Genomic DNA, 27,513 nt, shown 5'->3' with positions numbered 1-27,513 from the left:
GTTAAATATCAAAATTTCCCGACACACTTTGGTTTGTCATTATCTCTGGAATGTTCGGGCAAAATTTCACGAAAATCCGTCAAATCTGCATACCCTATAAATTCGCTCAAAGTGGATGTATTCGCCCAAAAATCAAATGCGAGATTTTAGCTTGTAAAGGTTCGTAAACAACTCACGCCACGCCCGGAGATTATCACGCCTAATAAAACCGCAAGCCAATGGAACAACAGGACCTCCTAGTGCCTATGACAATAGATCAAGATTTCCCGGGAAAAGCATCGCATTGCAACATGGTTTTTATCACGCTCAGTGGAGTTCAATTCAGGACGGCGACGTAATATAATGGGCAAAGACGCCAAAGGCAAAGGCAAAGGCAAAACCCGCGCCAGAAAGGTTAAAGGGGGAAATGTGCCGCTGAAAAACAAGACGTTAAGGAATCGACGGACAGCTTAAGAAATACCCTTATTGCTGAAATGAGTTCCCCTGGGTAGGTTTCATTTTCTTCATCACTTCCGCCAGATTCCGACGAAGAATCTTGTTCGCAGCCTGCACTGACGTTAACTTTGATTTTTAAGCTACTTGCTCCAAGGATATTCGAACGCTCCGGATCTTCAGCAGACGCCGAGATTGTCGAAGGCGTTTGGCCAAACCAAGGGCCTTCGTCGCTTTCAGCAAGGTTTTTTTTTTCTTTCCTTGACAATATGGAGCTTTTTCTTTCTTCTTTGGGCCATAGGAGTTAGCGTAAAAAGCTTCCAGGTGGGAATTTTTGTCAAGTGCGTGATGTAAATAAAAATATGCAAATGACATGAAATACGAGCGATGAGGGTTTGCCGCGAAAATTTCCCCAGGGTTCTCGCCCGTTGACAAGATTGTGACACCTTCCTAGTTTATTAACTTTATTTGAAAATACGTTTTTTTCTAAATAACTCGGCCGCTTTTTGAGATTTTTAATGTTTTTCTTTTGGAAACACTAGATAAAATGACGAACTTAAATTTTGTCAAATAAAAGAAAAAACGATTTTTTTGGCCTCTGAAGGTGGGAAGTAACCTTAAAATAAAATATATAATGTAATTTTGCATTTCTTATTTTTTTCTGATTTTGTATTTGTTGTTAATTAAGTGAATTTATGTAACTAAAATAAGTGTAAATAAATTGAATTAAACTGAGAAAGCAAGGTGAGAGGAAGGAACAAATTTGGATCCCCTCCACCCTCTGTCCTCCCCGACCCCTCCCCTGAGCCTGATTCTATCAATGCAAAAGGGCTCTGGGAACGAGCTGAGTCGCTGTTAATCACAAACCAATCACAACTGAGATTCGTTGAATGTGAATAAATTTGATTGGACAAAGAACTGGACATGGAAAATGCAGCCAATCACAAGCTTAATTTACGGTAAAGTACAAATTTCAAAAGTAAAACTTTCTACGCACTGCGAGTGGCAGCAAGTTTGAGAATTAGCGTGCTTGAAGAATTGTTGATTCCACGATTCAAACCACAGTTTCGTCGAAAGAGAAACCATGTCGGAGAACCGCATTCGAAGTTTCAAGAACAAAGGGAAGGACTCGAGTGTAAGTTTGTGTCCTGATTCGTAAGTAAAACACTGTTTGGTTGACAGCTGTGAGAACTGAATTTGAAGTTGATCGTACATTGGATCGTAATGTTTTAATTGTTAGTTTTATTCTCGTTGAGCGTAACTTAAGCTGGTCAAATTGTGATCTTGTTCGTTAAACAGATGGAAAGGATAGTTATTTTATAGCTCGAAGCTTATCTTAATTTATTCGTTCGAAGAACGAAGAACGAGCGTCGCCAAGCTACCTAAGCTTGCTGTTTAGCGAAACAAACTCAATCTTCTGAGCTTATTAGGACGATGGCGCGAAAATTTTCCAGTCGATAGATTTTTGTAAAAATTTTTACTGCAGTCAGATAATGAGTTACTTGTGTCAGAAATACAAAAAAGAATGGGGGTCACCGACTTCGTTTCAGAGATAAAGCGTCTGGAAAACTACCCTGGTTTTGAAAAATTGGCCCACTTAATTTAGCATGTCCTACAGCAGTTTATTAACTAGTTAAAAATATCGAAGGTGAGTCAACGGAGGCAAACAATCTTAGTCGTATTTGTAGAAGTGGGTCTGTTGCGTAAATAAATCCAAATGTTACCAACGTTTTCACAAAACTTAACCCTCTAAGAACCATTTGAAACCGTCGCACAGATAAACGAAGAGCTAAAAAGAACGGGATTCGATGGTGCATTTTGCAAAAAATTCAAACTTCTAGTCGATAGATTTTCTTCCTTTTCTCTCTAAACGTAGAAAATCAGTAGAGAAAATGATCAATCAAAAGAAAAATAGGGGTCACCGAACGTCCAAGATCGTTAAATCCAGGCAAAGCTATAGCAATGGTCATCTGCCCGATCCATTTTTTTTTCCATTTGATACTTAGCGTGCGCTCTCATGCATGATGTGGCGTGCGAATTTGCGTGCGCAGTAAGGATACGCAGAAACAATCCACCGTAGGAAAAAAGATGGCGGCTGTACATTTTACCAAAATGCCTTGCGAACCTAACACAGCCTACAGGGCACAAAGAAAGCCAAATTTTTTATAACGTTTCTGCACGTTTTTATGAACGTTGTTAAGGTTTTCGTGCACTAAGAACTATGGGTAAATGTACCAGTCGCCATCTTTTTTCCTATGGAGAATTAGCGCAAACGTCCTTAAGGTGGCCGAATGCAGTTTTTGCCCATGCTTTTGCTGATGCAATTCAGCACGTGCACAAGGATTGCAAAAAACAAATGTGCCGTCAATAGAGTGATCATTTTATTTACTCAACACCTGAACTATCTGTGCTATTTTTCTCTATAATTGAAGGCAGTGTATTGATGGCTTTAGTCTTTTATCACAAAGATATGTTAGAAAAGGTAATGATGCAAAGAACCCAGCAATTCTCAGCTTTTTCTTTGTTACTGAAAGAACCCAGTTAAATGCAGCGCATGCGCAGTAAGTCAAAACATTGCGATTGAATGAAAAATTGCACTCTCGGAAATATACCTATTTCTTGAAAACCACCCAATAGAATTTCACGAAATTTGGTAGGAAAATACTTTAGGAAATAAGTAACTGGAGTATTGAAAATAATTTAACTTTAACAAAGGAAATTCTAGATATTCCCGTGAACCTTCAACAAAGGATAAATTAAAGATCTCTCTGTTAAATTATTAGCAAAATGGTGTTAACTTGTGAGAATCATTACAAGTTTGTTGCATGCAAATTATAAAGAAAATCTTACGACTAGATTTTTTGTAAATAAACAAAACTGATTTTAAAGGCCTGTTTATTTTTATTCATGTTGCCATGGCAATGGCACACATGTCAGCTTAACCATAAAAAAAACAAAGTTTGTGTTGTTAACTTGCTTTCTGCCATTTTTGGCGGCCGAGAGATCAAGGGTTTAGAGAAAAAGGTGAACGAAACACAGGTATCAAAAACTGTGTTCAACCACCTTAAGCGATTAGATTATGAGCTCAAGATTTCTATTGCGTGATAATTGACGATGGCACAGCCCGAGTCAACTATCACGCAGAATCAAGAGCGAATAATCTGATTGTTTTAGTATAAATCTACTAGTCGTGCAAAACTTCATCTAAATCCTCCTCACAGACACTTCGAAAATGCCAAGAAGCGGCCGTCATTTTATTAACAAGCGCACACTGCTACGCTACTCACTATCTTTCACAGAATAGATAGTGAGTAGTGTAGCCAATCAGAGAACAGTATTTGTGATAGAACACTAGTAGATTTATACTAAAAGCTTGTATAGATCAATGGGTAAAACTTGTGAAATGCAGTGTGTTTTGGGAATATAATGGCTTCATTAAAAAAACCATCCTATTCCAAGGAATGTACATTGCATTGTATATAATTAACTTTTTGCAATTTATTGTCAAGAAACTTCCTCAAGGAAAGCATCTATTCAGTGTATGTAAATTAAAGAAAGAAGAAAAGGAATGTCATGGTTTTCAAAATGCTTAAATTTTCCAAAAGATAGATTTTTAAGAATGTGATCTGTAACAGAAGGCATTTTAGGTCTCTTTAACTCACTATATTTGTTCTAAAATAAGTCATTCCAAGATTTCTGCCCTCTGATTCATACGATTACCTATACATATTAGGAGCAATTTCATGCCGTAACTGAATTGTAAACTGTATCACATGGCATGGGGACAATTTTTACACTCTCTCAATCATATGTGATGTACATTACCTTGTGTGATAACTGTTTATACATTCAATATGAAGCAATTCCAACAAACTTCAAGTTACTCTGTTACAGATATTAATTTTGAAAGCAGAAAATATTGTCCTGAAATTGGTGTGTATGTTATTTTACACCAATTTTGTTCCTGTTGATTTGTAGGAACAACGACGCAAACGAAATGAGGTGACAGTTGAGCTACGAAAGGTAACAGTCCCAGATCTGTGGTTTGATGGGAGGTTGGCATTTTATTCTAGTGGTTTAGTCAGCCATCGCCAATTTATTCACAAGCTGGGTTGAAAGCATTAATTTTGAGAGCACTCCTTGCCATAATCAGGCAAACTACCCACAAAGTTAAGCACCTTCCTGTTTTAGGTTCTACCCAGGTGTATAAATGGGTATGTACTAGCAAATTTAACGCTGAGGGTAACAATGTGATGGGGAAGCATCCCATCCAGGGGGGAGTGAAAAAACTCCTGTGTTGCTTCATGCTACAGAAACTGGGATAAGCTCCGAGGTGATGGGCCACTCCACAGAAACTTGGCTTGTATGCAGCCTTTACCTTTTTACCTGTTTTAGCCTGACTGACCCAAAAGTCACAAATCATAAATTTCTGATCTTTGGGTTGTAACCATGGATGCCCTCAATTTTCCAATTCTTGTGTCAATTGTTCTTGAGAACTGCGGACTGTGATAAAAAGTTTATCCATCTTCTCTCTGGATACTTAAGAAACTCTGAGAGATACTTCCACATTTTGGTATCATATAATTAAAGATCACCTCAATTTTTTTTACGTCAGCCTACTTGAGTGAACAACATTGTTGCAAACTTATGGTAAATATTTTATTGATTGGTCCACAGTAGTGGCCTATATGAGTGAGTAATTTGTCAGCAACTTTTTTCAAACATATGGCAATCAGCTGGCGACAGTTGATAATTATGTGAATGTGCAATGAAAATATCATTAACAAGATCCACTAGTAGAAAAATATTTCTTAATATTTGAATATATTGTTAACTCTCTAGGGATTTTTGTATAGTAATCTTAAATCAGATCATAATAATTGGTGTCTTTCATTCAGGGCAAAAGAGATGACCAGATTCTTAAGAGACGCAACATCACTGAGGATGAATCTGTCAGTCCATTGCGAGAAATCAATTTACAGCAGCAGGTATTTTGCATGTTAAACTGGTAATGAGGATTACAACTGTAACAACAAAAACCTAAGAGGGGTTTCATGTGCCCCTGCCCTGATGGTTTATGGATATTCATGACAATTTCTGTTTATTATCTCAACAGACTGTAACTCATTTGCCACTTCCAACTATTGAAGAGGTGTGGTCAGTGATTCATTGTTAGGGCTTTAAAAAGTACCGGCTCTTACCTAAAGAAAAACAGTAAATAAATTAAAGAAAATTTGGTTTATTAGGTTGTGTAACGTCAGAATGAATTCAATTCATTTTTACATGATTATAAGTGAAACAGACTAATAAACCTAATTAAACCTAGATTACATGTAGAACAAATAAACCTGAAAAGAACATGTCATATTGCACTGTGACTACGCCAACAAAGGCTGCCATAGCTATGGAAATTGGATCATGTGTCTTAAAGGTATCTGCAGTTGAGTCTTGATCGATACCCTCAGTCGATACCCTTGATGGATACTCGATCAACAGTCTGTCAAGAGTTGACTAATTTTCGATTGATTCATATCAGTCAGTCAACATTTGGCCGACTATTGACTTGATACAGTTTCAATACAGTTTTTTCGGGACCATACAAAGCATTTTCAAGCTTTTTAAGGTTACCGTATACCTTCAGGGGTTTCTCACATCCAAGTGATGTAGTGTGTCCTGTTTAAGCTGTAGATACCTAAACCCCATATCAGAGCTGGCTATCAGACTATACAGAGAATTTTGAAATAAAATGAATTGTCAATTTTTTCCCGACCACTTAATGCAAGCATCCTAATCACCTTTTGGAAGCTACAAGTCAAAGCGAATTTTTGTTTTTGCCAATTTACTTTTTTCCTTGGTTTTGGGACAAAATAGGCTAAAAAAGAGTGTCTCTGTTTTGCCACACTCAATTGCAGTAAAAAGTTACAGAACATTTTCAAAATAGGATTTAAAAAATGTGAAGTGATTGTACAAAAATCGCTCTCAGAGAAAAAATATTTCGAAATAAACAATTCGCAGACATGCTTTTGTTTTTTATATGTTAGCAGGGTTCCAGATACTTTTCCAAGATAGGGTATGTATAAGGAATTCCAAAGGGTCAATTCCCACTGCTCTCACCAAATCATTATTAATTTTCTATCAATGTGTCGGGTTTTTGACCTGAGACCCCTCGCTTATCTGGAACACTGTGTTAGTCTAGCTACTGTCCAAATTTGAGGGCAATCAAACAAATTCCCTGTGAGTTGTAACTCTGTAGTGTCTACTTCAAGCAAAAAAATTTATTCAAGAAAACAGCGCAAAGAAAAATGTCTTGCTTCGCAAACAAACGTACTCCCCCCTCAAATGCCTTCAACTGGCTTCTCAGATCACTGAGCCAATCAGCGCTTGGAGTAACCTTGCGGTGAAATTTACGCACAAATCTCCTAGACCGTTGTGTTTTGCAATGCTCTCAAGGCGGAGAAATAATTTTTTTGTGGCTCGATTTTTCTTGCAGCTGGTCTGGCAAAATGAGGAAGATGAAAAAGGATACCAATGCTAGAGTGGCTGGGCAAACAAAACAAACAAAGAAAGCGCAGTGGAGCAAATGTGCATGGATAATATTCCAATGGATCTCATTGAGTCCGACACCTCATTGGTATCGGACTCAATGTAGATTCACTGTAAACATCGCTGTTATAGCTGTCAAGTTCCCAAATTTTTTAGAGAACCTTTCTCTTCTCTTGACTCGATCTTTTTGCCCACTTGATACAATAGCTATAGCTTCATCTGTGCAGCCAACTTTCGCTTCTTCACTCATTCACTGGTCCATGGAGTTTTCTGTGGTCCATGTTTACTTTTAACTTAATAGAATTACACCTACCGTCACTTGCATTTAAACGTGAACCCATGACGCCGAAACATGCTCTAATTGGGTGTCAAACATGGCATGATTGGTCATCAAACATTTGAAGTTTGGCAGACCATGGCACGAACTTGGCCCTGACAATGAATATGCATATGCCTTTCGCGAAAGTGGTTTTACTTCTGGAAACACCATGAAATATTGGTGGGAGCAAGACTTTCAGAGCCTTTCAGATTGCGAAAGTTCATGTTACAATCTGCTAAACTTCAAATGTTTGATGACCAATCATACCACGCTTGACACCCAATTAGAGCATGTTTCGGTGTCACATGTTCATGCTTAGATGCAAGTGACAGTAATGCAAAAAATGCTTGGATTAACAATGCTGATCAACTGAGTAGCCAGCCAGTCTGTGGTATCCATATAGGTAACATTTCTGCAAGTCGTCTCGGTTGATTTGTTACACGTTACAGGGCTGTCAATCAAGAGGGAACTTTAACTTCCGGCCATAACATAAAACCTTCATTTCTCCGCCAATATTTATTTCTTTTTCAATTTTTTGTTTCAGAAATTAGAGATTACTCTTCGACTAATACTTTGACCCATAAATCCAAATTTGAAGAAAATTGCTGATCTGAAGGTATATGGTAACCTTAATAGTCTAATCCCACGGCTAAACTGATCAATATGAAATTTACATTAAGCAAACTTTTGTGCTCAAAATGTTCACCATCAACAAATATGGGTGAAAATTCAAACCAGGAGTGCCTCTGAGTAGGGACTTAGGGAATGGAACCATAGAATTGGCTGCCGAATTCCCAATACGCAAAGTCCAATGTTTCTGCCATTTCATGTGCTAAACTTTTAGTGCGAAAGTTTGCATTACAGTCTGCTTAACATCAAATGTTTGAGGACCAATCATGCAATGTTAGTGCATAGTACACTCATGTTGCACAAACCTTTAGGGCATGTTTTAGCATCACATGCTCATGCTTAGATGCAAGCGACGGTAATAGACGATTTGCATGATGGCATCATTTGACTACAACTACTAGAATCCTTTACTTTATCTGTTTCTGATATTAATTAGGGCAATTGTTATTTAAACCCCACTGGGAATTCAAAATTTAAATAATAAAGAAAACATGAAAGGAATTCTGGTAGTTGTAGTCAAATGAAGACAACGTGCAAATCTGCTATTCAGCTAATTTGCCGATTGTGAATTCTTGCAGTATCTCAAGTCAAATGATGACAAGGTGATATTTGAAGCTGTTCAAGTTTCCAGGTGAAATTATCCTTGTACATATTATTATTGTTATATTATAATAATAATAGTTTTTATTGTAAGTTATTATTATAAGGTTTATTATTCCTAGTTTTTATTAATTTGTTTTTTTACAGCTTAGTTATGTTATCAGTTATTTAATTTTACCCATGTTTTAAAATAATTGTAAAGCACTATTGGATAGCAATATAAATTAAATGGACTATAGTGCTATATAAATAAAGTGTTATATTATTATCACAATCATATCTATAACAAAATTCTTGATCATGATTGGTTCTCCACACACCTATTTTTCAGGGAATTGGCACACAATCACATGGGTGTCCAATTTGAACTTTTTGTAATTGGATACCTGTAATTGGATACCCACATGATTTTCCCGTCAATTATGTGCACTTTCATGGCTTCCTTCACAATGTTTCCTTCAGTTTTCAAAACTTATGAAAAGCGGTACAGACATTTTCGCTCAAAAGAACTCCCCAAAAGATATTTTTAATTCCGAAATTTGTTATAGATACAATTAATTAGTAATTGGACTTTGTGTCATACAACTCAGGGAGTAATCATGCTCGTATTTTCAAATTGGCCTCACGCTTCGCGCTAATCCGATTTTGAAATTACTTGGGCAATTACTCCCTGAATTTTACTCCACTCAGTCCAACTACTATTGCTTATTATTATTATTATTAGTAGTAGTATTAGTATCATTATTATTATTTATTATTATTATCATTATTGTTATTATTTATGAAATATTGCATTTGATTTTTAGGTGTGTAAAGGTAAAATTTTAAAGGTTGTCTACTGTACTTCATAATTTATGGTTTATTTAACCTCTACTCAGACAAGATATTTATGATATTTAGGAAGATGCTTTCAAAGCAGAGAAATCCTCCAATTAAAGACTTTATCAAGTAAGTTTTCATTCAAATAAAATCACGTTTACACATTTGTTTGGTATGATTGGTTCTGAGGGACTACTCAACATAAAAAATGTGAAAATCCTTGTTCATTAATTAACTCAATGGTGCCTTTGTCACCCAGAACTGCCCATGACGAGCATTGATCCTTGATAGTGCTTCAGGGCTGACATTAAGGGCTGTAACCCAAAACAGCTGTTACAGCTGAGTATGCTTGATTTTCCCTTGATGTTACGGGTGAAATTGCCTGTTGTTGATAGAATTCAACCACTAAGTAACAAGTTTGCTATGGGTGTGGAGAACAAGGCTACAGGTGACTTGAAACTTAATGACAGCCCTGTACATGGTGACATTTCAGTTGAAACTTGAATAGTTCAGGCTGAAGTTTTCAAGTTTTTATTGACAAATTCAAAATGGCATCAAGAAGTGGAGCCAGCCGTGATGTGTGAGCAAGGGGAGGGGAAACTGCAATTAATAGCCATGGTCTAGGTACAATACCTATTAATACTAGGTAAAAATCACATCAAATTATCCTTTCCTGGACAGACTGTCTGGTATGTATAAAGCCTTTTCTTTTTGTCCAACTGAGGATTTCCAGGCCTTTATCAGTACCACCATGCAACACAGCCATAATATGTTGCCAGTGAAGCCCCAGATCTAATGGTGAAGGCAATGAACATGTATTCTCTATGCCTAGACAGCAGGCAAAATACTGTTACACACAGGTCTATGTTAGCAATCCTCCTATTGATCTGCCATGACTTAAATGTACATGAAAGTGGGAGGAACCTGTTAGCAGTTCTGTACTAGATCTCCTTGATTGGAACCAGCTCCCCAACATACTCTGCAGGGCGGACAACGCAGCTTTCTTAAGACATTCAGCAAGGGGTTACTTGGTGGGTACAAGGCAGTGTTCTGTATGAGGGGCTGGTAGTTAACACCCCATTTACAGTCTGACCTGATGCGGTGAAACATTGTGCACTAAAGTACACGGTTTCCATTGACCATGAAGTGGGTCTCACTAGTAAAGATCAAACTCTAGAACTGTTGCCTCTCTTTGGTTGTGCTGGTTGGATACACAAAAGATGTCTGAATAAGAAACTCTGTACTTGTATACCAAGCTTTTAGAGATGCATCAAGAGGATGTGTCCAGACACTCCTAACCATGATGGTACTTTTTGGTGCTAATCAAGATTTGCTGTGAAGTACCTAGTAGTTACTATTCTCTCAATGATATGCTGCTGCTGCCACTACAGTAACTGTATTTATGCTCTGGGGTTTAGAGGGTAGGCACTTATTGTGAAGCTTGAGTTCCTCTCGGCCTTAGCTTTGGCAGCTAGATAGCTATAAGAAGATACAGTTGGACCCAGCTAATTCAAACTCGATTATTTCGAATTCCTCGTTATTTCTACCCAAAACTGTTTCCCTTAGATTTTCTCTTTGGTGGCTTACTGGTGGCTATTGTGAACTCTTGCTATTTCAAACTATATTTCACTTCCCCTGACAGTTCGAAAGAGTGAGGTTCAACTAGTCACAATTTTATCTATTGTTATTGATATTCTTTTTTTCTCAGCTCAGGATTGGTACCAAAGTTTGTTGCCATCTTAGAGCGATTTGACAAGTAAGTTTTGGTTATAATATCGACAATAACCTTTTGACTGACTCCCAGTAAATGAATGTCTCTCTTTATTCAATCATTCTGTTTCAATATCCAAGTTGCCAGCCTAACATTTTAAACTCACCCGATGATGTTTCTACAGAGATCTATCTATTTCCTCTGATTGGCTTCTGTTCAGTTATAAATGTTTACAATTATTATTAATACTGCGCATCAGATTGAGACTCCACACAGATCAGGTCCTAAAACTTAATGTAGAGAGAGACATTCACAATAGCCAGGTTCAAACCTGATGTTGTGCAAATGATTCACACTAGCATAATCTGCTTTGCTTTCATCTCTCTCTAGTCCTTCGTTGCAGTTTGAAGCCGCTTGGGTGTTGACAAATATTGCGTCTGGCTCGTCTGATGAGACAAGAGTTGTTGTGGAAGCAGGTGATCTGGTGTATAGTTTTAATATAATGAGAAACTAATTAATAACTCCTTACTAATGGAGCGCAAGGGCCATTCTGGGGAATATTGTCCTGGGGTTTTGGCAGTACAGACCGAGTGCAGCGAGGTCCGTACAAAAATGACCAAGGGGCAATATTCCCCAGTACAGCTTGAGCTAGCTAGGTTAGTAAGTAGTTTATTATATGGCACTTGGGCCATGCTTGTTTAGAATTTGCCGGATTTCGAAAACAAAAACTACACAGCTTATGACCGTTTCCATGGAAATGGTCCGTATGGCAAAATCGCAACCAAGAAAGAACCAATCAGAACGCTCGGATTTACCTGAAGACTACCTTTCCATATATTATACAGATATATTTATTGTGATTGTGTGTAGCTAGCTTAGTTCACAACTAATTTTACCAAATTACCAATTTTCTAGCAAATTTTGCAATATTTTGCAATGAGGTGCATAATGTGAAAGTGACTAATCACACTTGATAGGTGTTTTTTTTTTTTTGCAATGCTTGATGGAATCAAATTCAGGAAGAGCCTGACATATTTCACTTTACTCTGAGTTTTTCTTAGTTTGATCTTTCAACCTTTTTTAATTCAAGGTGCTGTACCTAGATTTGTTAAGTTGCTGTCATCGTCACAAGCTCAAGTTTGTGAACAAGCTGTGTGGGCACTTGGAAACATAGCAGGTAGTTTAAATTAACTTTTAATGTTTCACATGGCTTTGACCACTTTCTAATCTTGAAGACATTGCCGTCAGAGAATGCCATATGAAATTGGAGTGACACAGTCATGTCAACAAGAGTTACAAAATAATGTGTGATTTGTTTGAATGGCTGCCAGATGGTACTTAGAATTTTCCTGATATATGTTCCCATTACTTTCTGATTAATGCAAGTACTAAATAATGTGTTTGGTTGGTATGATTCTTGTAACACTTCATGTCCTCCTCTCACAACTGCTGTCTAAATAGGAGCAAAAAGTTGGATGACGTCTTGAACAATCATATTAAATCTCGATTAGCGAAACAGAGATTCCAGTAAATATCCATACCATACCAGGTGCGGCATCTTGGAATTCCGAGGAAGAGGAAGGGTTTCTTGGACTGGAATTTTGAAGGCATTGGGGTTAACGCAGTTTGGAATTCCAAATGCATGGGGTGGGGGGTTTCAGCCCTGAATTTCCAGAGGGGGAAGCTTTGCTTGAAATCGCTGATCTGATAACTTTTCCAGTTTGTAAATCATCAAGCACGAACTGACTGTGGAGGAAGGATAAAGATCGATCAGGCAGGTGTTAGTGATTATGCGGAAAAGTGAGAGAATGAGTTGTGTAGCGAGCTCCACATCGAAGAGGCCTTACAGTTGATGAATTAGTTGATAGTTTAATAAACTATACGACAAGTCTGTGTTTCTTTCCAATCTGAAATTGGCAATTGACGATCTTGTTGCATGGAAAAAACTTGCAACAGTCTCTCATTTCCACATGGAATGCATGACAGATTTGTAGGCTACATTACTAGTGGTCAAGAGCTACTCAATGGATGCAATTTTCAATATGGCAGGTTACGGCACATCATGAACTTTACTTTTGTCTTCCACTGGTATCAATACGATCTACTCTCTTGAAAATATGAAGCTAATCAACTGAAAACAAAAAGTTTTATTTGGTGGTAAGCAACTTATAGAAAACACTTAGGAGGGAAAGCCGTGGTGTACTTTATTAAACGTTGACAAACTAGAGTTGCTTGTTTGCTTGACCGAAAATTGTGAGCAGAATTTTCTTGGTGGGGGAAAAAGAGCAAGTTTCCCATTTGGTGGAAGTTTTAGGTAGTCAGACAGGAATTCCAGAGGGTATGAAAAAAAATCAGAAATTCCGGAGGGGAGGAGGGGTTAACGATTTTGGAATTTGGAGGGCATGGGGGTAACGATATTGTGAGATAGTGGCCTGGTTACCCAGCACTGACGTGAGATAGTGAACACAGTTGTATGTAGGGTTAACGATTTTGGAATTTTGAGGGCATGGGGGGTGTAACGATATTGTGAGATAGTGGCCTGGTTACCCAGCAGTGACATGAGATAGTGAACACAGTTGCTGTATGTAGGACTTTTCAGAACTACGGAATTACAGAGCCTTCTCACAAAGCTGTTCTTGTGTTGTTTTATGCCTCAAGATCCTTACATGGTGTCAGAACAGTGGTTACCTTTGATTTACACACAGACACAAACCTTGGCAATTTTGAGTTCATCACCCTTTTTTCCAACGTGAACATGTTCTATACAAGACTTTTGGTTTTGGAGAAATTCAAGTTGTTCTGCAACGGGAGGAAGAACACCATTTATGAACGCTATGTTTTTTCTCAAGAAATCAAGAAAGTGGAGAGTCTATTGACCACCATCGTAATGTGACTATTTTAAAAAATTTAGCGGACACTTCTGAATTTGGAGCACTCAAAGAATCTCTTATCTGCGATCGGATCGTCTCTGGAATACAGGATTCCTCAGTAAGAGAAAGGCTCCTGAGAGATGCAAAGCTAACCTTGGAAACTGTTACTGTGAAGGTCAGGTCAGCCGAACTCACTCAGGTCCAGCTGAAGCAAATAAATACAGACAAGACAACCGAGGAATCAGTTAGTGTGATTATTACAGAGAAACCTCCTAAAAAGACGCCTAGTAAATTCCCTGTAATGATAGATTGCAAATTCTGTGGCAGAAGACATCCAAGGAACAGGAACCTTTGCCCAGCGTATGGTTCAAAGTGCCAGAAGTGTGGTTTGGCAAACCATTTTGCATCCAAGTGCAGAACAAAAAGAAACAAGACCAAGTAAAACAGGCAAACAACTCCACCTGGTAGAAACAGATGATGATACTGAAGACAAATTCTTTATTGACGTGGTTACTCACAAAGTTAGATCACTGACCACCAAGGATGATGATGAAGTTGCTAGTCAATCGTTTGTCACGATGATGGTAAACGACAATGCTAATGTCAAGTTTCAGCTCGACTATGGAGCAACTTCCAACCTTCTACAACTGAAGGACTTTGCAGGAGTTATGGGAGACCCTGATGACCTCTATATTGAGAAAAGCAACGCCAAGTTAACCATGTACAATGGAGCAGTTATGTACACTGTGGGGTACATCCCTGCAAACTCAAGTGTACAGAGGATGGTTCTTCTCACATCCTTGCATTCTAAGTCGTTGATAGGGATGTGAGACCACTTCTGAGTGTAAAATTATGCCAAAGGTTGAACTTCTTAAAAGTGCTGGTGAAAGACTCCCTCCATCATATAGATACAGCAACTCAAGACAGCCAACACTCACTGCCAATGTCAAAGACAGTCATCAATGACCACATGTTGACAGAGTATGCAGATGTTTTGGAGGCTTTGGATGCCTCACAGGCCCTCACCACATGGAGATCGGCCCTGCAGCAAAACCAGTCATACACCCAACCCACAGAGTAGTTGTCACCTTAAGAGAGTCACTAAGCCTGGAATTGGAAAGAATGGTAGAGGAGAAAATCCTGGCCCAGGTGAGCAAAGCGACATGTTGGGTATCGAGTACATATATGGTCACAGTGGTCAAGCCCAGCAAGCTCAGAATATGTATTGATCCTAAATATCTAAACAGAGCCATCAAGCAGCCTCACTACCCTCTGCCTACCATTGAAGAAGTTGCCACCAGGCTCAGCAAAGCAAAGGTGTTCTCTGTACTTGACGCGAAAAGGAGGTTTTGGCAAGTGCAACTGGACGATGCCTCCAGCAAACTCACAACCTTTAATACACCTTTCGGTTAGTATCACTGGTTACGCATGCCCTGTGGCATCTCTTCAGCACCCGAGAAGTTTCAGAAGAGGATGAATGGTACCTTTGGAGAGATCAAAGGAGCTGTGGTGATTGCTGATAACCTTTTGGTGTACAGAGAAGGTGACGAAATGGAGACTGCCACCTCAGATCATGACAAGAACCTGAGGATCGTCCTTGCAAGAGCCAGGGAGAGAAATCTAACCCTCAACAAAGAGAAGGTCTGCCTTAGACATACTGAAGTACCGTACATATGCCATTTGCTTACAGCTGATGGACAGAAACCAGACCCAAAGAAAGTAATCCTGAGGCAATCCTGATGATTCCAAAGCCCACTGATGTACAGTCAGTAAAGAGGTTCCTGGGAATGGCAAATTACCTCTCAAAGTTTTTGCCACATCCGTCCACAGTCATGGAACCACTGAGACATCTAAAAGACAAGGATGTTGAATGGCACTGGAATAAGTCCACGAAAAGAGCCTTCACAGATGTGAAGCAGCTCATCACTAAGCACCCTGCACTGCGTTACTATGATGTGCACCCTACGGTGTGATGCATGACAATCAGGGCTTGGAGCTGCCCTGTTGCAGGACACCCATCCTGTAGCTTTCACATCAGGGGCACTCACAGCCAGGGAGAAAAATTATGCCCTGATTGAGAAGGAACTTCTCGCAATTGTACATGCACGCGAGCAGTTTGATCAGTACATTTTTGGCCAAGAGGTCATCGTAGAGTCCGGCCACAAGCCCTTCTAGGCTATACTAAAGAAACCACTACTGGCAGCCCCAAAGAGATTCCAGCAAATGATGATGTGCTTGTAGAACTACCAAGTAAATGTTGTTTACAAGAAAGGGAAACAGATGTTCATTGTGGACACCTTGAGCAGAGCGCATCTACCTTTGTCAGACCATGTTTCACAGAATGAACTAAAATTCATCCGATCAGTAGAAGAAATCGACATGACTCGACATCTTGCTGTGACCAGGGAGCGTCTTGCAGATTTTCAAGGAAACGATGCAGTCCTGCACCAATTGAAGCAGACTATTGAGCTGGGGTGGCCAGAGAGCAGAAAAGCAGTGCCATCAGAAGTCTGTGCATTTTACACTTATTGAAACAAACTGACTGTACAATATGAAATACTCTTCAGAGGGGACAGAGTCATAGTACCAGCAGCTATCCGACTGGAAATGCTCAGGAAAATCCATACAAGACACATCGGCATCGAGGGTTGCCTCAGGCGAGCAAGGGGAATCCTGTATTGGTGTGGGATGTCTGCAGCTGTCAGGGACTGTCTCTGCTTGTGGAACATGCAATTCATTTCGCATGGAACAACCCAAAGAGCCCCTTGTGCCACAGAAAGTACCCACCAGACCTTGGTCAAAGGTTGCTGTGGATCTATTTACACTGGATAAGACAGAGTATATAATCATATTTGATGACTACCCCAACTTGTTTGAGATATGAGCCCTGTCTGGTACAAGAGCTTCATCAGTAATTACAAGTCTGAAACCACAGTTTGCCACTCATGGCATCCCCAACATTGTCAGAAGTGATAATGGTCCTCAATTCTCCTCACTGGATTTCAAAATGTTTTCTAAAGAATGGAACTTTGAGCATATCACATCCAGTACACACTGTGCTCGATCGAAGTGAAAAATTGAGAAGGCAGGCAACACAGCCAAACAAATCCTCAAGAAAGCTAAGTTCTACCACAAGGATCCTTACTTTGCTCTCCTGGACTGGAGGAATACGCCAACCAAAGGCTTCGACTCCTCGCCAGTGCAGAGACTGATGGGAAGGAGAACCGGGACTCCCTCCCAACTTCAGCAAGATTATTGAAACCCAAACTTCCCCAGCCCATTGAGGAACTTGCAGTAAAGAAAAGAGAGAAACAAGCACACTACTATGTCAGAGGGGCCAAGCAACTAAAAGACCTCTAACAAGGAGACATGGTAAGAATGAAGCTGGATCCAAGAAATCCCTGAATGCTGTGGAAGAAAGCAACATGCCTTAAGAAAGTCATGCCAAGGTCTTATGAAGTAGTGCTAGAAGGGACAAAATACAGGAGAAACAGGAAGGATTTGATACAGATACAAGAGAGTCCTGGAGTGGAACCATATAAGCCACCTCCATCAGATAACCAGTCCCAAAGAGTCATAGAGCCCATCTAGCAGGGCACATCTTTGCCTGAGGACACAGCTCCAAGATGACCAGAGACCCCCCAAAGACCTATGGCCAGAGAGCCCACAGCCATCTGAAAGAAGATCCACCAGAGGGTGCATAATTAAGACCCTGATCCGTTTCAAGGACTACTACCAGCCCCGAGGGGTGCACTCAAGCAGAATTGTTACTTTGTTATATTTTCATTTTATGTTAGTATGAACCTTATGAGGGTAGTTACATTTGCCTCTGTGGACTTCTTGAATTCGTTATTTTACTGACGTAATTGTTAAATTATTTTGTTTGTTGCCACTCGGAGCTTGTTTCATGTTTCAATGGAAGAGGAGGATGTAACAGTATTGTGAGATAGTGGCCTGGTTACCCAGCACTGACGTGAGATAGGGAACACAGTTGCTGTATGTAGGACTTTTCAGAACTACGGAATTACAGAGCCTTCTCACAAAGCTGTTTTTGTGTTCTTTTATGCCTCAAGATCCTTACGGGGGGGGGGGGGGGGGGGGGTAGAGCATTTTGGAATTTCCAAAGGGAAGGGGAGATTAAAATGTTCATGCCGCCCATGGTAGGGTGTAGATATTTTCTGGAATCACCCATTTTGTATTGAAAATTTGGATGCAACATTCAGAATTCTAAGCAATGCTGCCGCTTCTCTTGTCTCACAGGATACTTTGGGCCTTGTGCACTGGACAGCTTCTCCATGTCTTTTTGGGTCTGCCTTCCTTGCATTTCTCTTCTGGTATCCATGTCAGTACAACTCAACTGTTGCCTATGAACAGCACATGCCCTATTAACTTACAACTCTGTCACCTATAATGCCCTCAATACACAATGGAATTGATTTGTGCCTGGGAGTATCAGAGGACACAAACAAAATCTTAATTAGAAATATCACCTTGTAATAGCCACGTTTTTGTGACTGACCTCAAAATTTTCAAAGGAAAACCCCCTGTACTATAGGAGTTTTCAAGAATATTCACTTGTACCATGAAAAATGTGCTTCTTTTGTAAGGGACTTTATTTCACCAATCACATTGTTATTTACTGCCTGAGTGTGCTGTTGATAATTCTTTGTTTTAGGTGATGGACCAAATCTTAGAAACTTTGTGTTAGCCCATGGTGCCTTGGGACCTTTACTAGGAATAATTCAGCCAGGCATCAATGTAAGAAAACAGTATTATTGTCAACACCTTGAATGTAGTTAAATGCAATTTAAGGGAGAATGCCTGCGTTCCTGTAGTGGTCAGTAGTGTTTTGATATGCGCATGCACTAGGACTCCGTGTGCTCCCAGGCTAAGACATGTGTTGGCAGCCTTCACAGCCATAGCAGTTACAGTGAGTGTTGTCTTGCATGGGAGCACGTCTTTAAGCATTCCCCCTCCCTCTTTCCTCTGATAATTCAGTGTGACAGGTGCCTGTCTCCCCCTACCGCATGGGAGCTCATGGCTTGGTTTGCTATGATTTGCCAGCCATGGGAGCAGTCTTTATCTAGGAGCTGGCTGCCAATAGTTGAAGCTCCTGGATGTCTCAGGCACCCAACCTCCATTTAGCAATGCAGTTGTTAATCTTGATTAACATGCCACCTTCAATCATTGAAAGCAGAACCCTCAATTAGCAGCACAGTACACAACAATTGTTATAGCGACCATAATTGTTGGCAACAAGAAAGAATAGATGTGGGAAATGTCTATTTGGAGCCAATCAGCCAGCGATAGTCGTTGATTGTGTTGTCATTAGTCTGAAATAATATTATTACGGTCCGTGATTGGACAAATCTGGGACACATTAGCAAAAGACAAATGAATGCTTTCTACACGATGTACTTTACAGTGATTTCAATAAGGACCAGGCACTGGGCAAAGTAGGGGTATTGAATGGTCTTTGCAAGCATGCAAGCAGTGTGTTTATTTTTGCGAGTACAAGCAGTTGTTAAATTTTTCTTGCGAGCAGCGAGCACTTTAGAAAATGCAGATGGCAAGCAGCGAGCACTTCAAGTGCTTTGTAAGTTTTCCGCTAGCCAGAACCTCTTTTTTACATTGTTTTGCACCAAGCACTAGCTAATAATCTGGTTGACACCTCCAAATCGGAACAATAAGTGCAAAGCTAGGGTGGTTCCACCAATCCCAGCAGTGTCACATAGTTTCACGTGAGTCAGTGCATGGACGCTGAAGAACTTCTAGAGCTCTCAAGAAAATCTACTAGATCCAAAGCCCGCGATTTAAAGTTTCCCATCTCTTTCTGACCTGACACTAAAATGGAAGGTATGTTTTTTTGGTTGTATAGTTCTTTTGAAATGTAAATAACAAGACATTCGTTCTATCAAGCATTTTGGGCTTTGGTTTTGATGATCAGCAAACTGGTTTCCTGCTGATTGACTGAAAAAATTCAATGCAATGCAGCTTTATCTATTTGTAGGCTTCTAAAATCTAACCAATTACAGCTGTACAGATCTGGCAAGCTTTTGTACGAGTTCTGAAGGTCAAATAGTATTGGTAATAGTAGTATTTAAATTGAATGGGACCATTCGATACCTCTCAAATCGACTGGCTTTTTTGCCTGCCAGGTTTGACTATCTAGAGGAAAGTTTTTCCAACAAGTTCAGTTCAAAAAGTTTTGTCCACCTGTGAAAACCAGTTCCCCTCCTGCTGAAAATATTTATGAAACCACTGACTTAATTATTAATTTTTCACTAAGTAAAGGTGTATAATAATAAATAATATAATATCCTGATTGATTGAGTCTAACACCTGTAGTGTCATGTTTAGAATTTCTAAGAAACATGAGGCAGAGCAGATTCCAAATCCTCCCAGTTTTAATATTGTAACACACTGTATATTTATTTGTTTGTTATTTTTTTTAACACAGGAAAACTAGACTTACACAGTCACTGTAGTCAGGGTTTATTTATTATACACCCACTGGAATTTCTTGAATGTTCTAGGCTGTCTCCTCTTCCTGGAAGATCTTGAGAAGGAAGAGGACTTGTAATTTTCCTGCTTTAAAACTATTTAAACGAGCTCAGTCGTGGTTTGCACATTTTGAAAAGTTTAGCCTAAATTTTTCAAATTCGTCGTTTGCAATCCATGTCAATTTTCGCCATCCTTGACGATCCTTGTTCCTTTATGGTGTATTATTACCGGTATCTCTTTGATGTTTTTCTGTCTTGGTAAACTATTCCTTCCATTTAAAGGAGATTATGTACGTGACCAAAAACAAGACAAAACACCCTGACTGAGCTCCTTTAAAATATAAAAGACCACTTTTAATTTTTTTCCCCCTAATAGTGACCTCTGTGGGTACTTAGTACTCAATAATACTAATTAGTCTTACATGAAAAAAAACTTTAAAATACTCCTTGAAAGTCCTGTGTTTTATGCTATGGACATGTGGAAGTCTGAGTTATACTGTAGCTGAAGGTTCAGATAGTGACATGCTGCAAATCTTGTAGTTTCATCACAAAAAGAAGGGCATTGCAATAGGCAGTGAGATCCAGGATTCCTGGCAATGTATGTAATTATTTACCCATCATAAACTCTTTCTCGTGGTGTTTTGTGTTGCAGATTCAATTTCTTCGTAATGTAACATGGACACTGTCAAACTTGTGCCGAAATAAAAACCCAGCTCCTGAGAAGGCAGCAGTAGAGCAGGTGTGTCCAACAATATTTATACTCACTTGTTTAAATTACAGCAATTATAATGCCGTGTGCAGTGTGCAAGGAAGTGGTGTTTGATAGTACCAGAACTTGTGGATTTTGCTATCGAGCTAGTAGAATCTGTCCTTCACTTTAGGCAATAGGCCCTTTGCAGCTGGTATATTATGGGCGATAACTTGAAGAATGCCAGAAATGGAAAGAGCGCATCGAAAATACGAAAATGGCCAAGTTTGAGGTTCCTGGCATTAAATAGTAAGTTTATATGACCATTTGAGTTTTCGGAAAATTTGCATGGATTTGTATGGAAAGTGTTGCTGGAGAGCAAGACCTTGCAAATGTCAAATGTTACCCTCACCAATAAAGTCTACTACTACGACGACAACTGTGACTATGACTAAACTTGGCCATTTTGATATTTTCGACATGCTTTTTCCATTTCTGGCATTCATTAAGTTATAGCCCATAATTTCACGTGATGGCTTAGGAGCAAAGGGCCTATTGATGGGTTGGTGATAGAGTGACATTTCTTGGGGAAATTGTTTACCAGGAAATTCAAATCATGGAACTACTGTTAGTAAAAGATGAATTTTTTGGTGGCTTGTGAGAATGACTTTTGGGTTAGTACATCATAGTTACAACTTGCCCAAAGCTGGTGAGCCCAAAAATTGGTTTCCTTTGCATGCTGGTGTGTGATTTTCTCCTCTTCCAGCTTCTCTGGCCTGTGAAAGCTGTAATAACTGTGAGCTATACATCACCATTTTTATGATTGACAGCAGCTTTCATGGATCTCACATTAATTTTTAAACACAGCTTTTTTTGCTTTTATAATGGTCTTCTCGGTTTTGTACCATGTGGGAGTACTGAGCTTTCCTTGTCTAACCAACTAAGAGCGTAAGTTTTTTTTTCTTTATGCTTAATAATCATTTCAGATCCTTCCTGCTCTGGCTCATCTGATCACTCATACGGATAAAGAGGTATGATAGTTTACTCAAAAGGATTGTGCTCACCATACTGTACCTTAGGATTAAGAGCTAAGTTTCAAATTTGAGTATTTGGAATCTAAATCCAGCACAGCTATACACATGTGATTAATGGGTGGGCTGTGTATAAATTCTAGACGAGAATGACTAAGTTAAGCCTGTGAGACAGATGTTAATTTTATTACTTAACAAGCAAGCTCAGTTTGTCTGTTATTAATTTATTCTAGATTCTCTCTGACACATGTTGGGGTTTGTCGTATTTGACGGATGGAACAAATGATAGAATACAAGTAAGAATTTTCCTTTTTAATATCACAACTGTCTTTCAGCTTCCTTGCTGTAATAAAAATCAATCATTATTGACTATACAGTGTACACACTCAGATTAATTGCATGAGAAGTGTTATAATTATGTAAATGGTTATAGAAAATATCAAGGAAACTAACAGTTAATTGGAGCTGAGCCTTCAAGGGTATTCAAGCTAAATTAACCAGTACCAGACTGGTGCTAGTACATGTATAGGAAAGATCCAGCTGTGAAGTCAGATCTTTGACCTTAAAGCCATCTGAGTCTGGTTCTGTATGAACAATTAAAGCATTTATGTCTGACATGGCGGGCCAGTTATCTCAGAAATATAACATGTGGTTCACAACTAAAGAATGGTGCATTGTGCACTTCTAATATCAAATAAACTTACTTTTTATTTAGTTATAGAGGGTAGACTGATCAAAACATAGCAATTATAATTATTATAATTAATGGTAAGAGTGCTCAGAGGAAGTGCTGACATTGATTTCATACTACTGTACTGCTTACCTGAAAATAATTATTACCCCCACAGGGTTTTGGCCCAGATGGCCAAAACCCGAGGAGGCACCCTAGAGGTCCCTGCATAAAGGGAGGAAAATTTAGCTGTAGCAGAAAAAATCTCAATTTTTTGAGAACATGACTCTCAAAGGATTGCCCAAAAGTACACAAAGGATTGCCGAAAGTTTGCTGGGGGTCAAATAAACACACTGCGATCAAGTAAACTCTCTTCAGGATGGCGGAGATTCTGATATAGAACAAATTGAAAACGATTTCAAAGATCCTGAAGATGGATTTTGGGATAAAAACAACTCGGAAGGTATTGTTAGTTATTCTGAAGTACCGGTAAATCTCGATATTTGAGGCGAGTGTTGCTTCACTCGTGTTCAATTGTGGCTAAAATACTTCCGATCACCAGTTCTACCTTTGGCATGTCGTTTATTCAGATTGCTCATTTGTGTTGAGTAATCTTTCATGGTGTAGAGCTCATTGTCACGGCTGAGTGACTTGGCAGGAATCCAAAGGTAAATGTAAACGTTTTGCAGCGTTTTCGATGAGGACAAAAAATTTGACTCTAATTTGCATATATAGATTAGAGGTGACAGTAATGCAATACTTCTGTTAATAACCTGAGTATCAGGCCTTAGCAAGAGGGTAGGGGAAGGGGGGGAATTGCAGAGAAAGGCCTTTTCTTTGCCGGGTGCTTCCCCCTCCTACTTGTCCCAGGAAAAAATCGTGACAGCAAGTTCCAGATGATTTCTCAACTGCTGTTCTGCTTTCGAGATACGTTTGCTCTTATAACAAGAAAAATGGTTTGTTTCATCATCAAATTCAAACAGCAGAGTGGTTTGACATAATGTTTTGTTTCTCTAGAATTTTTAACCATTTTTTCTTAAGTTCTACTGAGTAAAATTTTTGTAACAGAAATATTAGTTCCCATGAAGGAAACTTTTTTTCAGAAAGTACTTTTTGTGATCTTTCAAACAAAAACTCACGGCTGTCTGGAATGGAATGAAAAATAGAAAGTGTTGCTTTAGTTTACTTATGTTTCGATAATAACCATGATAAGATGCCTAAGTTACAGGAACATTATGAGTGATAAAGTTTGCAAAAAAAAGATATAGAAGTTTTAGCTCATGCAATAAGGTTCAATTGTCTTCAATCTGTAGAAATAAAAGAAAGTGGGGGTGGCCTTTGTGATAACCATTACTAGTTAATAATTATTCTTGCCTTGAATGTTCACGCATAACATCTGCTCGATAAAAAAAAGTGCTAACTGCTGTGCAGTTTCTGTAAGCACTGTTATCATAGTTATAAATTCTTGAAGCCTCTTTTTCCAGAAATCTGAGCCTAATTCATGTGTGGCTTATGATTAATTTTGTACATATACAATATTGTTTTCTAAAAGGAGACTGATTACTTTTCATGCTGCAGCTTGTTATTGACTCGGGAATTCTACCTTTGTTGGTCAATTTATTAGGCCACCATGAAGTTAATGTTGTGGTAAGTGTGTTTAGATGCATTCACATACAAACTCCTCCTTTGTAACCACCTCTTGTAAATGACCTACCAAAGTTTTCAGTCAGATTGAGTCAGTTCCATTTTAGATCAGTATTTGCCTGCACAAGCTTCTGTGACCAAATCTAGAAGAGAAAATTCAGAATTTTCTTTAGTTTTAAACCTGATAAGCAGCATTTCACCTGATCCACCCTCTGATATGAAGATTTTAGTGGCAAGTTCTTAAATTTGAACATTTTGTTTTTACATTTCACATTTTTCACTCCCAGTGTGCAGAACTCACTTATTGGTTTATGATCTAATACTGCTAATATTGCAAATGGAAATTGGGCTGGATGCAGGAATCTCTTTGAATTAAATGATAAAGTGCTGCTGGGTTTACTGATGCATTTATACATGATTAAGCCCCTGCAATGACTGCCAGCTATAACTCAAAACTTAATTAAGGTGTGTTTCTTTGGATTGATCAAGATCAGTGATCCAAGATTACTTGGATCATGGTGCATCAAAGGAACCAAGAATCTTCTTGGGGCATTAGGATTCATGGGTTCGTTTGATGCACTGTTGTGATTGAGTGATCTTGGATCATTGGTTCTGCTGCAGATCGTCCCACAGAAACTCGCCCTTTCATTGTCTAGTTTCTTTGACTGCATGGTGAACTTTATGATGCTGGGATAATTGACAACTACTAATTGTTGACTGTGTTGTTCTTTACAGACACCTTCTCTACGAGCAGTTGGTAATGTTGTTACAGGCACAGATGAACAGACTCAGGCAAGCTCGGACATATATTTCATGCTAGCCTGCGTAGCAAGCATTCCGCTACAAATTAGTCAGAGCTTTTCCGCATTCTAGGCCGCATATAAATTGGAACAAGAGCAAAAATTCGACAAAGAAGGGGATGGTCGGATGAAAGAGGGAATGCTTGCCCACAAACCCCTCCATTTTTAAAAGTGCCCATTGGTTTTTGTGGTTGAGTTCATTTATTGATTGACAACTTTGTCACTGACCTAAAATCATAATAGTGCTACTTGTATCTACATACTGCACTAGTTTGGAGGGCATTAAGTCAAATGTTCGGCTTGAGACCAGCTTTTCCTGACAGTGGTTTAACTCTAACCGTTCATTAGCTTGATGATCATTTTATTCTCTTGCTGCTAAAAAGATATTTCACCTTTGAATTATAGAGCCGCCCGAAAATTTGACGCCTTTGTTTGAAAATTGTCAGTGCGAGGAAATCCCGGTGGGTAAATTCGCTTTTGCCTGGAAAACAACAACCAGTCGCCAGGTTCTAGAATTTGGTCTCATCTTATCCGGACACGAAAAACGACACAGAAAAGCTAAGCAAGGTTGCCAAATGAGACTATCAAAGATTGGTTCTCCTTCCCTGGTTCCTGTTTGATCTTCGCGTACGATCAATAATTACAAAAGCAGCTGAAATTAAAAGCTTTCACTGAATCCAGCAGGTAATAGAGCCATCAAGTATTTACCCTCTAAAAGACGGTGTCTTCTGAGTAACATCAATGTACTATCCACGTCAAGTTTAAAAAATCTTCGCTGAGGCAAGCACAATTTCGCAAACCCTCCTCCATGACATTGTGCAAGTCACACTCGAGTTATTCCTGGACTCATTCAAGTGAACTTGATACACTTGTTCAAGATGACCACGCTGCACCAATCAGGAGCCCCGTTCGTGGGCGAACGGGTTTTTGAAAATCGAGGGGTTTGCAGGCAAATGTTCCCTCTCTCACCCCACCTCCCCCTGCTTCGTTGAGTTTTTGCTCTTGCTCCAATTTACGCATGGCCAGAATGCAGGCTGTTCGTATGAGAACGCTTGCTACCCAGGCTAATTTCATGTAGACTACTCAATAATTATTGTTTCCAGCAAAATTTTAACTAGGTATTGCACTTTACGGAAAGATAAGAAATAGGTCAGCCTTATGTACTGTAAAGCTTATTTATGGAACATACAATAAAAGCTATTTTCTCTATAAGAACTTTGTGAAAATTTTTTTTGGTCCATTCAAAGCAAGTTCTCATCAAGTTATTTCCAGCGGAGTAAATAAAAGATGAACACTTATTAAAGTATTTCAACTTAGTAAGGTATACTCTTCAGGGGACACCAACAGTTTGGCAACCAAGGGAACCTGGATAGAGGTTGTTGTCATTGCAACCAAATGACAATATTTCAATTGAAGAAACAACTTAAGATACAAGCCCAGTTGCTGCAGGGGTTCACAATTGAATCTGTATCTGGTTGGTTTTTAAACATTGTCTTTATCTATAAAGAGCTCAAGTTCTCAATAGTTGATCACCATTAAATTACTTAACACCACATATTTCAGAGAGTCACGAAGCACTCACAGCTCAGAAGTAAATCATTTTTACCTCAGTTTGTATCACTGAGTTTGGGCCACCTGTGGTATGTGTTTAAATTTTCTGAATAAATGTTACATATATTTTTGTATACTGTTACAGTTGGTGATACAACACAATGCATTGTTCCACTTCAAGAACCTGTTGACGCATAGTAAAGCCAGTATTGTCAAGGTCAGGTTTTACTCTACATAATGTTGAAGTATGATTTGAAATGGGAAAACACTTCTGTGCTATATGGGCAGGTTGTATATGTAGTCAAGGAAATGAGCTCAGAATTTCCCAACTGCCGCAGATCGTGTACCTGGCTTCAGATTTAATCCACTTTCTTATTGTGATAATTTCTTTTTCAGTGTTTACGTTAAGCTTTGGGTATTTGATTTTCTTTCTAAACCTCTTACAATCTCTGTCTTAAACAATGTATATTCCACTTCAATCCTTCCTTTATTTATAATTTAATAGGAGGCAACATGGGCAATATCAAATATTACAGCTGGTCCTAAGGAACAAATTCAGGTAATTATCAACCAAGAAACCTGAAAGCAGGATTCTAATTGACAACTATTCCATGATGAAGAGATGAGGTGACAAATAACAAATGAGATGTTTAGCTCCATGACTGTGTACCGAGTATTATTATGTGACAAATAGGCTTACGG

At 39.0% G+C, this 27,513-nt stretch overlaps 1 protein-coding gene across 2 annotated transcripts in view; it reads left to right on the top strand.

The window, feature by feature from the left end:
• The first annotated feature begins 1,398 nt into the window (after positions 1–1,398).
• The window catches only part of LOC110048765 (importin subunit alpha-4-like), a 36,909-nt gene continuing 10,794 nt past the window's right edge, over positions 1,399–27,513 (top strand). Inside the window, exons 1-17 of one of the 2 annotated variants that reach the window (XM_089297594.1) lie at positions 1,399–1,567; positions 4,411–4,455; positions 5,331–5,420; positions 5,549–5,584; positions 8,503–8,555; positions 9,425–9,472; positions 11,052–11,099; positions 11,445–11,530; positions 12,145–12,231; positions 18,600–18,682; positions 21,080–21,166; positions 22,102–22,146; positions 22,380–22,442; positions 24,395–24,463; positions 25,196–25,252; positions 26,957–27,028; positions 27,317–27,370. In XM_089297594.1, coding sequence (XP_089153720.1) covers positions 1,517–1,567; positions 4,411–4,455; positions 5,331–5,420; positions 5,549–5,584; positions 8,503–8,555; positions 9,425–9,472; positions 11,052–11,099; positions 11,445–11,530; positions 12,145–12,231; positions 18,600–18,682; positions 21,080–21,166; positions 22,102–22,146; positions 22,380–22,442; positions 24,395–24,463; positions 25,196–25,252; positions 26,957–27,028; positions 27,317–27,370 — 1,074 coding nt within the window. In that variant the 5' untranslated portion in view covers positions 1,399–1,516. Of the gene's footprint in view, positions 1,568–4,410; positions 4,456–5,330; positions 5,421–5,548; positions 5,585–7,588; positions 7,911–8,502; positions 8,556–9,424; positions 9,473–11,051; positions 11,100–11,444; positions 11,531–12,144; positions 12,232–18,599; positions 18,683–21,079; positions 21,167–22,101; positions 22,147–22,379; positions 22,443–24,394; positions 24,464–25,195; positions 25,253–26,956; positions 27,029–27,316; positions 27,371–27,513 lie in introns of those variants that run through there. The other variant, XM_089297595.1, reaches the window with a different exon arrangement.

This window comes from Orbicella faveolata, unplaced genomic scaffold (genome assembly GCF_042242905.1).
Source record: "Orbicella faveolata isolate gen_17 unplaced genomic scaffold, um_ofav_v1 contig_3, whole genome shotgun sequence".
In the NCBI taxonomy this organism is placed as follows: Eukaryota; Metazoa; Cnidaria; class Anthozoa; order Scleractinia; family Merulinidae; genus Orbicella; species Orbicella faveolata.
The sequence above is the reverse complement of the archived record's forward strand: the minus strand, read 5'-3'. Positions and strand labels throughout refer to the sequence as shown.